The sequence below is a fragment of the Microcebus murinus genome, chromosome 3 (genome assembly GCF_040939455.1).
Source record: "Microcebus murinus isolate Inina chromosome 3, M.murinus_Inina_mat1.0, whole genome shotgun sequence".
Classification (NCBI taxonomy): Eukaryota; Metazoa; Chordata; class Mammalia; order Primates; family Cheirogaleidae; genus Microcebus; species Microcebus murinus.
This window is the reverse complement of record NC_134106.1, coordinates 25,805,250-25,819,843: the sequence shown is the minus strand read 5'-3', so window position 1 is coordinate 25,819,843 and position 14,594 is coordinate 25,805,250. Positions and strand designations below refer to the sequence as shown.

The 14,594-nt window shown below is 41.9% G+C and overlaps 1 protein-coding gene across 4 annotated transcripts in view; it reads left to right on the top strand.

Moving 5' to 3' along the window:
* Window positions 1–1,731: 1,731 nt before the first annotated feature.
* Window positions 1,732–14,594, top strand: part of MEMO1 (mediator of cell motility 1) — a 121,551-nt gene continuing 108,688 nt past the window's right edge. For 2 of the 4 annotated variants that reach the window (XM_076000654.1, XM_020288626.2), the window contains exon 1: window positions 2,427–2,560. In XM_076000654.1, coding sequence (XP_075856769.1) covers window positions 2,500–2,560 — 61 coding nt within the window. In that variant the 5' untranslated portion in view covers window positions 2,427–2,499. Of the gene's footprint in view, window positions 1,801–2,426; window positions 2,561–14,594 lie in introns of those variants that run through there. The other 2 variants (XM_076000652.1, XM_012788372.3) reach the window with 2 other exon arrangements.

The window sequence follows — 14,594 nt, the reverse complement described above, 5'->3', positions numbered from 1 at the left end:
ACTTTCACTTCTATTGACCATGTGGTCTTTGCTGTGTTTGACAAGTAAGAATAACCTTTTGGGGAAAGAAGGGTCCAACTAAGTAATAGGGAGAAAGCTTAATTTTAAATTAGATTGGTAGTCTGGAATGAGACTTGGGATTGTTGCTAGGAGCAGAGGATAATAATAACAAACATTTATAAAGAACAGTTTATGAAAAAAAAATAGAAATTAATTGGCCAACTAATATATATATATATATACATATATATATATATAAAAATTAGCCGGGCATGGTGGCACGTGCCTGTAGTTCCAGCTACTCAGGAGGCTGAGGCAGTAGGATTGCTTAGGCCCAGGAGTTTGAGGTTGCTGTGAGCTAGGCTGACTCCACGGCACTCACTCTAGCCTGGGCAACAAAGCGAGACTCTGTCTCAAAAAAAAAAAAAGGGAACAGTTTATGGCCAGGCATTGTGGCTCATGCCTGTAAACCAAGCAGTTTGGGAGGCCAGTAATTCAGGACCAGCCTGGGCAATATAGCAAGACCCCATCTCTTAAAAAAAAAAAATAGTTGGGTGTAGTGGTGCCTTCTGTGGCCCCAGGTACAAAAAAGGCTGAGGCAAGAGGATTGCCTCAGCCCAGGAGTTCAAGGCTGCAGTGAGCCATGACCATTCCATTGTACTACAGCCTGGGTGACAGAGGGAGACCTTGTCTCTAAAAAAAAAAAGATAGAATGAAGAAATATGTACATTCAGGGGAGATTTTAGCTTAATAACTGTAGAAAGAGGTGTGAAAATCAGAAGTGTTCCGGCAATTGACCAGGTTTTAGGACACAGATCTCAAACAAAATCCTTGGACTCTAAAGTTGGAAAAGGTGAGAGGAGAGGGAACAGAATTCTACCTTTTTCTTTTTAAAGTTTATATTATTGCCCTAGGAAAATCTAAGCTTGAATATTAGACAGCTAGTTGCCTACCTTGGATTTTTACCACGATCGTGTTTATTGTAAGACTGAGATAGAACAATTTTATGGTGTTAACCCCAAATTTTTCATTGACAATAAGGAACTTGATCTTGTTCTCTATCTACTTTTGGAATAGTGTATGCACTTCATAATAGTAACACTTTCTCAGAGGTATAAGATATCCTTCTTTGCTGTGATTCTTCCACAACTGTAAAGGAATTCTTTGTTCCTGACTCTTACGTGGAATACTGGGATTTATAAGATGACAAGGAAAGAGTATAAATGTTTTTTGTATATACCTACCCTGAGTCTTTACATTCAGTAACTCTTATAATCCTAGTTCCACCTTGTTGTCCCCATTTTACAGTTGAGAATAACTGAGGCTAGCACTTTAATTAGGGACATAAGACATGCACCTAGGTAAATATAACATGAAACATGATAAATGCTTACGATTGACCAAGTAAAGCAAAAACTAGCATTTGCAGGACCACAGGCACAGTTTACCACGTGCCTGCTTCTACAAACCAACTTCTCGGTGTGGTCACAGACTTGCATCCCTAGGAGTGAAACCTTGAGGGTGCGAATCCACCGAGGATGCCTGTGTACGAAGGGGAATACCAGCAGGACTTTCCTGGCGGAAAGCCTCCTCTGCGTGCCCTCGGTGCTCTTCTTTTAAGGAAGTCGGCTGGGGGAGGGGGCTTGCCTTGCGGCTGCGTCCTGCTCCCTGCGCGCTCCCCCACCCCCAGCGTCTGCTGCCGCTAAACCCCGGAGAGCGGAGCGTGCACGTTGAGATTCCTCGGCGGGCCTGGCAGCGGTGCTGGGCATGCTCAGTGGGCAGGACCCGTTAGAGTGGCGAGTAAGGAAGCGTTGGCTCTTCTCTGGGTCTGCCTTCCCCGGTTCAGGCCCCGGCCCTGGGCTTTTGTGTGCGCGGAGCTGCAGCTGCAGCTGCCGCTGCCTCCTCGCGGGGCCGCCCGACCCCAGATGCCGTCTGGCCTGTCCGGTTTCCGCCGTTAACCTCGCCGCGCGGCCGGGAGGAGGAGCGGGGCGGGGCCGGCGGGCGGGCAGGAGGGCCCTGCCGGGGGGTGGGGGTGGGTGCAGGGAGCCCCGCGGGGGGTGGGGGGAGGGGGCGGGCGCGGAGTCACGGGGGTGGGGTCACCGGCGGTGGCTCCGGGAGGCCAACTGGGAGGGGAGGGGGCCGTGGGGGCGGCTCGGCGAAACCAGCCCCGGCTGGGGAGTAGCGGCGACTCCGGGGGCCGGGGCCAGGCTTTCCGGGCTTCGGTGAGGCCGCGGTGGGCCCCATCTTCCGGCGGTCACCGGAGTTTGTGGTGATTGTTGCTGCCGCCGCCACCGCCCCGGCTGCCATCTCCTCCTCCTCTTGGGCCGCCGCCTCCTCCTCTTCCTCCTCCTCCTGGGCCGGGCCGATCCCCTCCCCGCTGCCGCCTCCTCCTGGGCTGGGCCCGCGGTGTCTCGTCCCCTCGCGGAGCCGCTCCTGCCGCCGCCGCCGCCGCCGCCTCCTCATTCATCCTCGTGCACCATAGGCGGCACAGGCACCAAGATGTCCAACCGAGTGGTCTGCCGGGAAGCCAGTCACGCCGGGAGCTGGTACACAGCCTCAGGTAGGGCCCCAGGCCGCCCGCCCGCCCGCCGCCGCCGCCGCCTGGCCCCGCGCCCGGCCGGCCGAGGTCGGCGGCCCGGCCCCGCGGCGGCGGCGGGCGGGGACGAGGGCGCGGACGGGCCGCCCGGAGCGGACCGCGTGCGGAGGGAGCGGACGGAGGACGGCCTCGTCGCCTCCCCCACCCGGCTGCTGGCAGCCCGCGCCGGCAGCCGGCGGCCGGCGGCCGGCCGGCCTCGCGCTCGCGGAGTTGGGCGAGAGGGAGAGTTGCCGCCTCGGCAGCCTGCGCCCTCCCTCAGGACCAGGCTGGAGGAGAGAACGTGCTCCCGGTGCTCCCGGACCCGAGTCTACTTGTCGCCTCCTCCGGCTCGCGGGAAGCGGGCGGCCGGCCGCTGCCACCCCCGGGAAGGACGGTGTGCCCGGCGCCAAGCACCGCTTCCCCACACGGCTGGGCAGCGACCCTCTGTCCTCTTGCCAAGTGGGGGACACGCTTTCCTTTCCTCTACTCCTCCTCCCTGCCCTCCCTACCGGCGGTCAGAGGGGCGCCCTCGCCCAGAGCGAGTTTTCTCTGGCTGCCCAGCGAGCCTCCTCACTCAGAGCCCGGGAGGAAGTCTTCCCGTCTTCTGCCTCTGGCACTTTGGAAAGGCAGGCAGCGTTTTCCCTCACCTTTAAGGTGCTCCGCTGTCTTGGAAGGAGTGAAGGGTAGTACTTTTTCACGTTACCAGACTAGAGACCAGGTCTTTGCATGGGAGAGCTGTCAGAGGAGGTCCTTTCAGGGATTTGTCGCCTTATATGTTGGGGCTAGAGTAGAAGTATTGCTAATCTGGGGCTTTGGGTGGCCTCCCAGCTCTTTTGTCAGTGTTTGCATTGTTACTGTCATTCACGAAAGGGGCAGCTGGAGATGGCTTCAGCACTTTTCCTGAGCAGCCTCCTCAGTCTCTAGTCGTTCAACACCAAGCAGGTGCTGGAACTACCCAACGAATTAGTTTAGGCTTTGAGTGAATTTAGTCTTCTGTCTCCAGGGTCTGAAAACATTTTAGAGTTCTTTTATGTAAGAGAGTGTAGGGATTTTCCCTTTAATAAAGCTCTTGTTAGAATGCCTGTTTTCTGGGATTATTTTCAGGAGTCACATTTCTAGTATGTTAACAAAGAAAGTTCCACCGTGATTTCTAATACTCTTCAGTCATTTGGTATTGGCTTGTCAGTAATTAGACCTAACTTAATGGGAATAGGATTGTGTTTCCCTTTGCAAATAATTAGGTTGTATAGTGACATGGTTTGTGAGAAAAGAAATATTTGGAAGAAAATAAATTTCTGTGAGGTTGCTAAAACTAGCATATTAAATACATGCACCTTACTGACTCAGTAAAGATTTGCTGTGTTAAGAACAGAAAGAATTGTGATGATTGGATTTGCAGCTATAGCTAACAGGTAGTTGTAGTTTTGCATTAAGCATATATGACATTTTATGGTTACAGTGGCTTCTCTTCATAGTCCTAAAGTACTTCATAAACATTTTATCAGTTCTCTCAACCTGAGAATGTCAGTTAAGCTATTCTTGTTAAACATATGGGTAAACTAGAGAAATTGAGTGATGTGCCCAAGACTCATTATTCTAAGCCAGTGGCAGAACAGGAATTGGGAAAGGGGAGTCTCTGGCTCCTGGGTTTGTTCTCTTATCAGTGGATTATTAATGTTAGCTATCAATGAGTGATGGTCTTTTCAGTGTTGTAAATAACTAAACTTTTTCTTCCATGTGCTTTGAAGAATTAAAAAGTTAAAAAAAATTTAGGTTTCACTTTAATGGCTATTTTTTGGTTTGTCCATTTTGGTTTTCTATACTTTTCTGTAAGTGTTTTAAACTTTTGTTGTAGTTTGTAATGGAATGTGGGCAAGTGATTCTGGAGGAATTTTTATAGATTCTTGAACTTTCTTTGGGTAATAAAATGGAGCATAGCTTACACTTTGGACTTGGAAAGTCTTAAGTATATCTTCTCAAATATAAGATGACTCCTTTAATCCAGGTGAAAAAATTCTGTGATCATATTTGTCAATTGTGAACTAAAATGGATTATTTTCTTAAAAAATTTAAATGTATTTTTATTTCCTTAAATTCTCAGTGAAATCAATTATGCCATTTTTGGTGCTATGAATTGTGGTAGAGAATCTTACTAAAATTAAGATCATATATGTGACTTTTTGGGGGGTGTGTGTGTAACTTTTTAAACTTGAATAATAATTGAGGGTGAATTTAAAGCAATTTTGTTGTAAAAGCTTCTTTTGTATTTTAAAAAATAAATGAAGTAAAACTATAGGTAAAGCGAAAAAAAAAATAAAAACAAACAAAAAAAATAACAAAGAAAACTATAGGTAAGAATTGATTTGGGAACTTTGGTCTTTAATATTATGCCAGTGTACCTATAACTGATAACATTGGGAAAATTCTGCTTGTGTTATTGTTTCTCTAGTAAACTGGTTGTGTTTGTGGATTGTCATTCTGTGGTTTCTACAAGCATTCAGGTTGTGTCTATAGAATTAAAGTGTTTAATTACTGATACAAATAAGGTGAAATCATATTTGCTTCAGTTATCTAGTTATTTCAGAAAATGTGTGTACATATGCACATATTACATATATTACATGTAAGTTTTGTAATATGTACACACACATCTTCATTTTATTTACCCCTTGTTATATACTAGATCCACTGATAGAGAGTTGTATAAATTGTTGCCTGCCCTCAAGGAATTTTCAGTTTATTTGAAGTAATAAGGCAGCAAATAAGTATAAATTGAGATAATGCTTTTAGAATTTCTGAGGAGGATGGAATCATTTTGAGGTAGGATTTGAATTGTGCTTTGAAGGTAGGATACTTGAGTAGGTTTGGAGCAATAGGAAAGAACATTGGATTGGGAAACACCACAAAGGTATAGAGGCTGATAAATGTAAGTAGTTCAATTTAATAATGATGGAAGGTTCACAAGGACGTAGTTCATGAATCTGGAGTAGTGGGCTGGTGCTAAAGTATAGATGCTCATGAATGCTAGGCATCATAGGGATTCTACTTAGGTATTAAGGACCAATGGAGGTTTCTTAGTAGGGAACTGATAATATGATGCAAGTAGCATTTTAGGAAAATTAATCTCATAGGAAGGTTAATCCTCACTTCTTTACTGGTGTGCAACAGGGATCAGCAAACTAACTATGGCCCATAGCCTAAATACAGCCTGCGGCCTTTTTTTTTTTTTTGGTAAGGTCCACTGGCTAAGAGTGATTTTTAATTTTTAAAACAGTGTTTAAAAAACAAACAAAAACCAAATACAGTAGAGACCATGTGTAGCACATAAAGTCTGAAATATTTACTATTTGGCCTTTATAGAAAAATATTTTCTGACCCCTAGTGTAGTTTAGTGGTTCTCAAAGTATGGTCTGTAGACCAGCAGTGTAATGTATCTGTCTATTTTCTTCACATTTGTTACAGCTTTATTTCTTGCCCTTATCATCTTCTGTCAGGACCACCACAGCTGTCTCCTAACTGGGCTGCTTTCTGCCAGTGTTATCCCCTTAAGTCTGTCCTCTCTGCTGATGCCTGAATAATCCATTGACCCCATTATTCTTTTGATCATTTCCTCACTGATCCATCTTGCCTCTTGGATAAGGTCTAAGTCCTTTCATGACTTGAGACTTTCTTATCTCTATGTCACTTTCCCCCTAGCCCATCTTAGTTCTTGGTTTTATGACCTTTAGGCAACATCTAACAGCTGTTCATTGTTTCTTTAAATACATCATGCTGTTTCTTATTGTACTTTGGCGCAAACTTCCCTCTGTTGAAATGTTCTTTACTGGGATAGTTCCTACTCATCTTTTAAAGACTCAGGTGTTAATATCTCTAAGAAACCTACCCTGATGCATTGCCTCCTCCTCCAGGCAGGTTTTTTTTTTTTTTTTTGAGACAGTCTCACTCTGTTGCCCAGGCTAGAGTGAGTGCCAGCCATGGCGTCAGCCTAGCTCACAGCAACCTCAAACTCCTGGGCTTAAGCAATCCTGCTGCCTCAGCCTCCCGAGTAGCTGGGACTACAGGCATGCGCTACCATGCCTGGCTGATTTTTTCTATATATATTAGTTGGCCAATTAATTTATTTCTATTTATAGTAGAGCCGGGGTCTTGCTCTTGCTCAGGCTGGTTTTGAACTCCTGACCTCGAGCAGTCCGCCCACCTTGACCTTCCAGAGTGCTAGGATTACAAGTGTGAGCCACCATGCCTGGCCTCCTGGCAGTTTTTTTTTTTTTTTTTTTGAGACAGAGTCTCGCTTTGTTGCCTAGGCTAGAGTGAGTGCCGTGGCGTCAGCCTAGCTCACAGCAACCTCAAACTCCTGGGCTCAAGCAATCCTGCTGCCTCAGCCTCCCAAGTAGCTGGGACTACAGGCATGTGCCACCATGCCCGGCTAATATTTTTCTATATATATTAGTTGGCCAATTAGTTTCTTTCTATTTATAGTAGAGACGGGGTCTCGCTCTTGCTCAGGCTGGTTTCGAACTCCTGACCTCTAGCAATCCGCCCGCCTCGGCCTCCCAGAGAGCTAGGATTACAGGCGTGAGCCACCGCGCCCGGCCGTCCTGGCAGTTTTTGATGTTCCTTTGTGCTTCCATAATATCCTGTGCATATCTTTATACATTTACCTTGCTACTGTATTTGTGGTCTTAATGAACTCCTTGAAGCTGGGGACTATGTCTTACTCATTTTTTGTACCCTAAGTAATCAGCACAGATTTTGTACATGGTAGATATTCAGTAAGTATTTAAATCAACAAATGATAAAGTGGTTGGTGTATAGTATAGTAATTAGCATGTGGTGGGTATTGGTAATATATGGATGGAGATACTGATGTTTAAATCTTCAAGAGCAGTAGGACTGATGTAGGACTGCTGCCAGTCAAGTCTCTGAGCATAGTATAGATGAAGATTCTTGTAGTAGGAAAGGATTAGAAGTCCTGATCTACCAGTTAGGGATCCAGTGAATGCAAGATTTTTAGAAGACTATGACATACATATAGAAGCATGTACAGCTAGATGAATAAGCACATTCAAGTGATGGCCAGCTCAAGAAACGTCAGTACTGGAACTCCCAACAAACACTCCTTCTCCCTTTGCCCTGTGTTCCTTGTATTCTAACACTGTAGAAAAGTTTTGTCTGTTTTTGAATTCTGTACAAGTAGAGTATATATTCTTTGAGCTTCTTTTGTTTAACATTACATTTGTAAGATTAATCCATGTTGTGTTGTACTTTGTTTATTCTCATTGCTATTTGCTGTTGTGTGAATACAGTTTATTCTACTGTTGATGGAAATTTGTTTTTTTGGCTGCTGTGAACATTTCTATGCCTTTTTTGGTGAATATATATATGTGATTTTTGTTGGCTATATACCTCTGGATGGAATAATTAGGTCATGGCTTATGCGTATACATTTTGATAGTTTCTGCAAAAATTGTGCAAGGTGGTTTTACAAATTTACACCCCCACCAGCAGTGTATAAGATCTCTATTTGCTTCATATATTTGCCAGTGCTTGGTATGCTAACCCTTTTTCATTATTCTGGAAGGTGATGTAGTGATACTGTAGTGTAGTTTTAATTTGTATTTTCCTGATGACTAATGAAGTTGAACATTTTTTCATGTTAGTTAGGGACCCCATGTTTATTGGCCATTTATTGGCCATTGGGCTTCTGCTCTTGCGAAGTGTTCGTTCAACCTTTTGCCCTTTTTTTCTCTTGGGCTGTTTACTTTTTTCATATTGATTTGTAGTTCTTTATATATCCTGGATATAGTTTTTTGTTAGATCTATGTATTGCAAATATCTTCTACCCTATGGATGGTCCTTTCAGAATCTTGATGCCTTGGTAGATTAAGGTTCTTAATTTTAAAGAAGTACAGTTTATCAATTGATTAGTGCTTTCTTTGGTTTCCCGCTTATGAAATCTCTACTTACCTCAATGTCATGAAGGTACTCTCCTGAATTTTATTCCTAAGAACTGTGTTTTTTTACCTATCATATTTAAATTTATAATTCATCTGGTTGATTGCAGCTGTGTGTATATTATATATGTGAAGTAGCAGTACATTACATTAAAATTTTTTATTTTTATTTATTTTTTTTGAGACAGAGCCTCGCTTTATTGCCCAGGCTAGAGTGAGTGCCGTGGCCTCAGCCTAGCTCACAGCAACCTCAAACTCCTGGGCTCAAGCGATCCTGCTGCCTCAGCCTCCCGAATAGCTGGGACTACAGGCATGCGCCATCATGCCTGGCTAATTTTTTCTATATATATTAGTTGGCCAATTAATTTCTTTCTGTTTATAGTAGAGCCAGGGTCTTGCTCTTGCTCAGGCTGGTTTCAAACTCCTGACCTCGAGCAGTCCGCCCACCTCGACCTCCCAGAGTGCTAGGATTACAGGCATGAGCCACTGCGCCCAGCCTACATTAAAATTTTAAAGTAAACATATATATAGAAAAAGAATACAAATCAACTATATGCTTTGGTGAATATTCACAGATTTAATATACCCTATGTGACCACCTCCTAGATTAAGAAATAGAACATTGGCCAGGTGAGCTGGCTCATGCCTATAATCCCATCACTTTTTGAGGATGAGGTAGGAGGATGGCTTAAGGCCAGGAGTTTGAGACCAGCCTGGGTAACATAGCCAGACCTTGCCTTGTTGCTACAAAAAATTGAAAAAATCAGCCAGGCTTGGTGGCACATGCCTGTAGTCTTGTCTACTAGGGAGGCTGAGGCAGGAGGATTGCTTGAGTCTGGGGGTTCATTCGAGGCTGCAGTGAGCTATGATTGTGACATTTCACTTTAGCCTGGGTGACAGAGCAAGACTCTGTCTCTTAAAAAGGAGAAGAAAACAAAAGGAAATAGAACATTTTCAGAATCCCAGAAAGATACATTACATTTTAATGTTTCCTGAAATTGGTATTGATACATTTTATATCTAAGTGTAAATTTAATAGAGAGGCTTGTTTTTTCCCCTGGAAAATGGTGGTTATATTGATGGTGTATGTAATAATCTCTGGTGTCATATGGAATCTGAAAATATCAAAGTCTATAATATAAAGAGCATTCTTTTTTTTTCTTTTTGGAGAAGGTTTGCTCTGTTGCCTGGGCTAGATGAAGTGTCAAAATCCTAGCTCATTGCAACCTCAAACTCCTGGGCTCAAGTGATCATCCTGTCTTAGCTTTCTGACTAGCTGGGACTACAGGCACAAGCCACCACGCCCAGCTATTCTTTCTATTATTTGTAGAGATGGGTCTTGCTCTTGCTCAGGCTGGTCAAGCTGGTCTTGAACTCCTGACCTCAAGCAATCCTCTTGCCTCTGCCTTGGCCTCCCAGAGTGCTAGGATTACAGGTGTGAGCCACTGCTTCGTGCTTTCAAAGAGCATTCTTGAAGTGTTTGTCTAATATTTATCTTAAATGCAGTTTTGCCTTTTAAGTTGTTTTCATTCATTCAGCTATATTTCTAAACATTTAAATAAAATTATATCAGGGTTCTTATAGCTGGAAAATCACATCTGGGTTTTTTTGGGATGTACCTTAAGTTCTAGAGTGTCAAAATAAAATATCTTGGTGTGTGAGAAACTGAAAAACTGGCTAATATTATTCTTTGAGGAGACTATGTAATAAAATTTAGTTTTAAAGTACACTCTTTTAGGTTACAAAATACAGTTTTCTGTGTGTTGATTTTTCTTTGCACCTCATTCTATTTTACCTTGGAGAAAGGCAAGAAGGAAAATAAGCTTAATAGGCAAACTGTTGATATTATTGCTTATTATCTCTAGTTCTCAGTTTCCTTCTTGTCCTTTCACATGCGTTTCCAAGTCCAAATCATCTCCTTCCCTATCCCCATGGTGTTGTTTGTATTGTCTGCTTTTGGTTTTTTGTCCATTTGAAAGAAAATAAAAATAACAAAAAATTAAACACTTCTTATTAACTTAGTTTCGTGGGTACATTTTGTATGTACGTACATAGTGTCTAATCCTCAGAAAGACCCTACCAGGTTGGTATTATCTCCATTTATGGTTGTGGAAAGGATGACTCACAGAGGTTGAGTAACTAACTTAAGGTATGACAAGTTAGTTGAAGAACCAGTCTGACTCTAAAACTAGATTTTATGTCAGGGTAGTATGGTGAGATATGCTGCCCCAAACAATGAACTTTTTCTGTCTCATTTCAGGTTTTTCCCAAACTACACTATGGACATTTAACTCATGTCCATACTGTCCAATGATTGTATATTATTTGTGCCTTATAGAACATTTTCTCATATATTTTTCATTTTCACTATATTACTGTGATTAGGCATAGGATAGGTGAGACAGGAACGTCTTTAATCCACTCCTACCTTGCAATTTTATAGATGAGAAACTAAGACTTGGAGGAGGCTTCATTGCTTGAGTCATACTGCTAGTAAATAATAGAGCTATGATTTGAACCCAGGACTTCTGGCTTGAAGCCTACTGTTCTATTTATAGAAATGCCAGAATAAATAAGAAGTTGAACTATTTGAAATTAGTAAGCATCTTTATAATTATCAAGTAATATCCTAGATTATGAAATAATAAAAGCATAATTAAAAACTTACGAATTTTGGCCAGGCACGGTGGCTCACACCTGTAATCCTAGCACTCTGGGAGGCTGAGGCGGGCGGATCCTTTGAGCTCAGGAGTTCGAGACCAACCTGAGCAAGAGGGAGACCCTCGTTTCTACTAAAAATAGAAAGAAATTAATTGGCTAACTATAAAAATATATAGAAAAAATTAGCCAGGCATGGTGGTGCATGCCTGTAGTCCCAGCTACTTGGGAGGCTGAGGCAGGAGGATCGCTTGAGCCCAGGAATTTAAGGTTGCTGTGAGCTAGGCTGATGCCACGGCACTCTAGCCAGGGCAACAAGAGTGAGACTCTGTCTCAAAATAAAACAAATCAAAACAAAAAAAACTTATAAGTTTTGAATATTCATATGTCATATTATAAAATAATTGGTATATTTTAATTAGGCTAGTGTTAGCATTTGAATTGGACCTAACGAAAGTTGGCACTTCTGAAGATGTTTTATTTAATCTTCAGTGATTCAATATTGAACAAATGGAGTTCTAGGTGAAACACATTGTTTTAGGGACTAAGTGCATAGCAGGGGATAGAACAGACAAAGATTCTTAGTTTACACTTTAATTGGGGAAGACAGATAATAAATAATTAAGTAAAATATATAGTATGCTAGATAGAGGAAGGTACTATGGATAAAACAAAGCAGAGCTTGTGCATAGGGAATGTTAAAGGCTAGGGGCCGGTGGAGGTTGCAATATTAAATAGCATGGAAAGGGAAGACTTCACTGAGAAGACATTTGAGTAAAAATTTGAAGTAGGTAAAAGAACAATCCTTGTGTATAATCTGGAGATAGATAATTTTAGGTGGAGAGTACAGCAAATTCAAAGGTTCTGAGGCCACAGCAGGCCTTGAATATGAGGCAAGGCCATTGAAGGTGGAATGATGGGAACTGGAGCAAAGTATTAATAGTATGATAAGAGTTACGAGGTAAGTGGCTGGAGCATGGACACAAAGGAGTTGTAGTCAGATGATATAGGTCTTAAAGGCCATTGAAAGGTCTTTTACTTGAGTGAAATAGTCATTGGCAGGTTTTGAACAGTTGATGACATAATCTAATCTAGATTTTTTTTTTTTTTTTTGAGATGGAGTCTTACTTTGTTGCCTTGGCTTGAGTGCAGTGGTGTCATCATAGTTCACTGCTACCTCAAACTCCTGGACTCAAGCTATCCTCCTGCCTTGTCTTAGTCTCCTGAGTAGCTGGGACTACAGGCATATGCCACCATGCCCGGCTAATTTTTTTCCTATTTTTTAGTAAAGATGGGGTCTCACTCTTGCTTAGGCTGGTCTTGAACTCCTGAGCTCAAGTGATCCTCCTTACTCAGCCTCCCAGAGTGCTGGGATTACAGGCATAAGCCACTTCACCTGGCCAACTTTCTGATTTTATCTGTCATTTTTCCTTTCACTTGTACTGTTCCTCAAATATGTCAAGCTTGTTCTTGCTTTAGGACTTTTGTATGTACTTCATAAAATTGACAAATCCTGGCTGGTGGCAAGGAAAGAAAATTTTTATTGATTCTCTTATTTTGTGAGTCACAGGAGGAGAGATAGGAAGAGATGTTGAAAATGGATGGGTAGCTTTTCCCAAAGCACTGTGAGAAACAGTAGCCTCTAGAGATGTCTTTTGCAGAAAGGATTTATGGTCAAACGCTTAGGCCCTGACAAGTCACAGTAGACTTGTTTAGTGGCTTATTACATGGTCTGTCTTGGTGAATGTTACATGTTCATTGAAAATAATGTATGTTTCCTGTAGTTGTGGGGTGGAATGCTCTACAACTGTGAATTAGATTAAGTTAGAATGTGGTATGTAAATCTCCTGCATTCCTATTGTTTTTTTCAATATTTCTGTCAGTTCCTGAGAGCAGTGTTGAAATTTCCTACTATAATTGTGGATTTATGTATTTTTTTCTTTTAGTTTTCTTTCTTTTTTTTTTTGACAAGGTCTTGCTCTGTCACTGGGGCTAGAGTGCAGTGGCGTCATTGTAGCTCACTGCAACCTCAAACTCCCTGGGCTGCTCAAGTGATCCTCCTGTCTCAGCCTCCTGAGTAGCTGGGTCTACAGGCATGCACCTGTAGATGCCCCTGTACATGGCACCCGGCCATCTTCAGTTTTCTTGATTCATTGTTTCATGTATTTTGAATCTGTTATTTGGTGTACATGTTTGGGATTATGTTTTCTTGATAAATGACTGTTATTATGTCTGTCCCTCTTTATTGAAAGACAGTCTGGTGGATATTGAATTTGGTGATTATGTTGACATTATTTCTTTTAGCGCTTTATAAATTCTATTTTGGATTGCATAGCTTCTGAGTCTGATTTTTTAAAATATTTGTTCATGTGAATATAATGTATATTTTTTCTTCTGACCTATTTTTTATCATTTTTTGACTTGTTTTACTTTTTGTTTTAGGAGAGTTTTGCCTTTACTTAAAGACAAATGTAGTTCTGTCATTAAAGCATTACTCTTTTGGAATCTGTTCTGAGTACCTCATATAATCAATTGAGGATCTCCACTCTGGCTGCTGATAGCTCCAGTGACTTATCTCTGAGCTCCAGGAGTTATTCTTTCCCCAGAAGTTTTTCTTTGTTTGACTTTGTAGGTTTTACCCTATGCATTTACTAGTCGGTGTTAAGCCAACAACCCAGGTGGACCCCTTTGTAGATTTCTGGAGCTCTTTCTTGTTTAGCTTCCTCTTCTCCATAGCTCTGAGCTGCAAATTCTAGCCGCCCAGCCTCCCTAAACTCCATTGAGGCGAATCTTAGTGACCTGATCTGGGTCTGTGTTCCTTCTCTCTGGGTGATAGTTTGTAAGTTGTCTTCTGGCAGCATTCTGGGTCATTTAAAGTTTCACTTTGCTTATTTCCTTTTTTATAGTCCTGTTGTTCATGTGGTCTAATGTCCAAAAACAAGCCTTATACATTAGTATATATTTTTTGGTCTAGTTTTGTAGTTGTATATGGATGTAGGGTAAATCTAGACCTGTTCTTTTCTCATGCCTAGAAATAGAATTTATGTCACTATAGTTTTAATGTGCATTTTTCTTAGTATGAATAAGGTTGAGCATATTTTCATATCTTATTTTTATTTCTGTGTGAATTGCTTCTTTATATACTCTGCTGTTGTTTTTCTGTTGTGTATGTGTGTGTTTCTAATTGATTTATAGGGGTTCTATATATTGAAAAACCAGCTCTTTTTGTGTGGCATTAGTTGAAAATATTTTCCCTCAGTTTCTCATTTGATGTTTGATTTTGTTATGGTATGCTTTTCCATACATATTAAAAGTTTTAAAATATGTTGTTTAATTAATTGTTTCTTCCATAGTTTTTTTTGGGGGGGGGACATATTTAGGTGTTTACCACTTAATTCCTACAGATG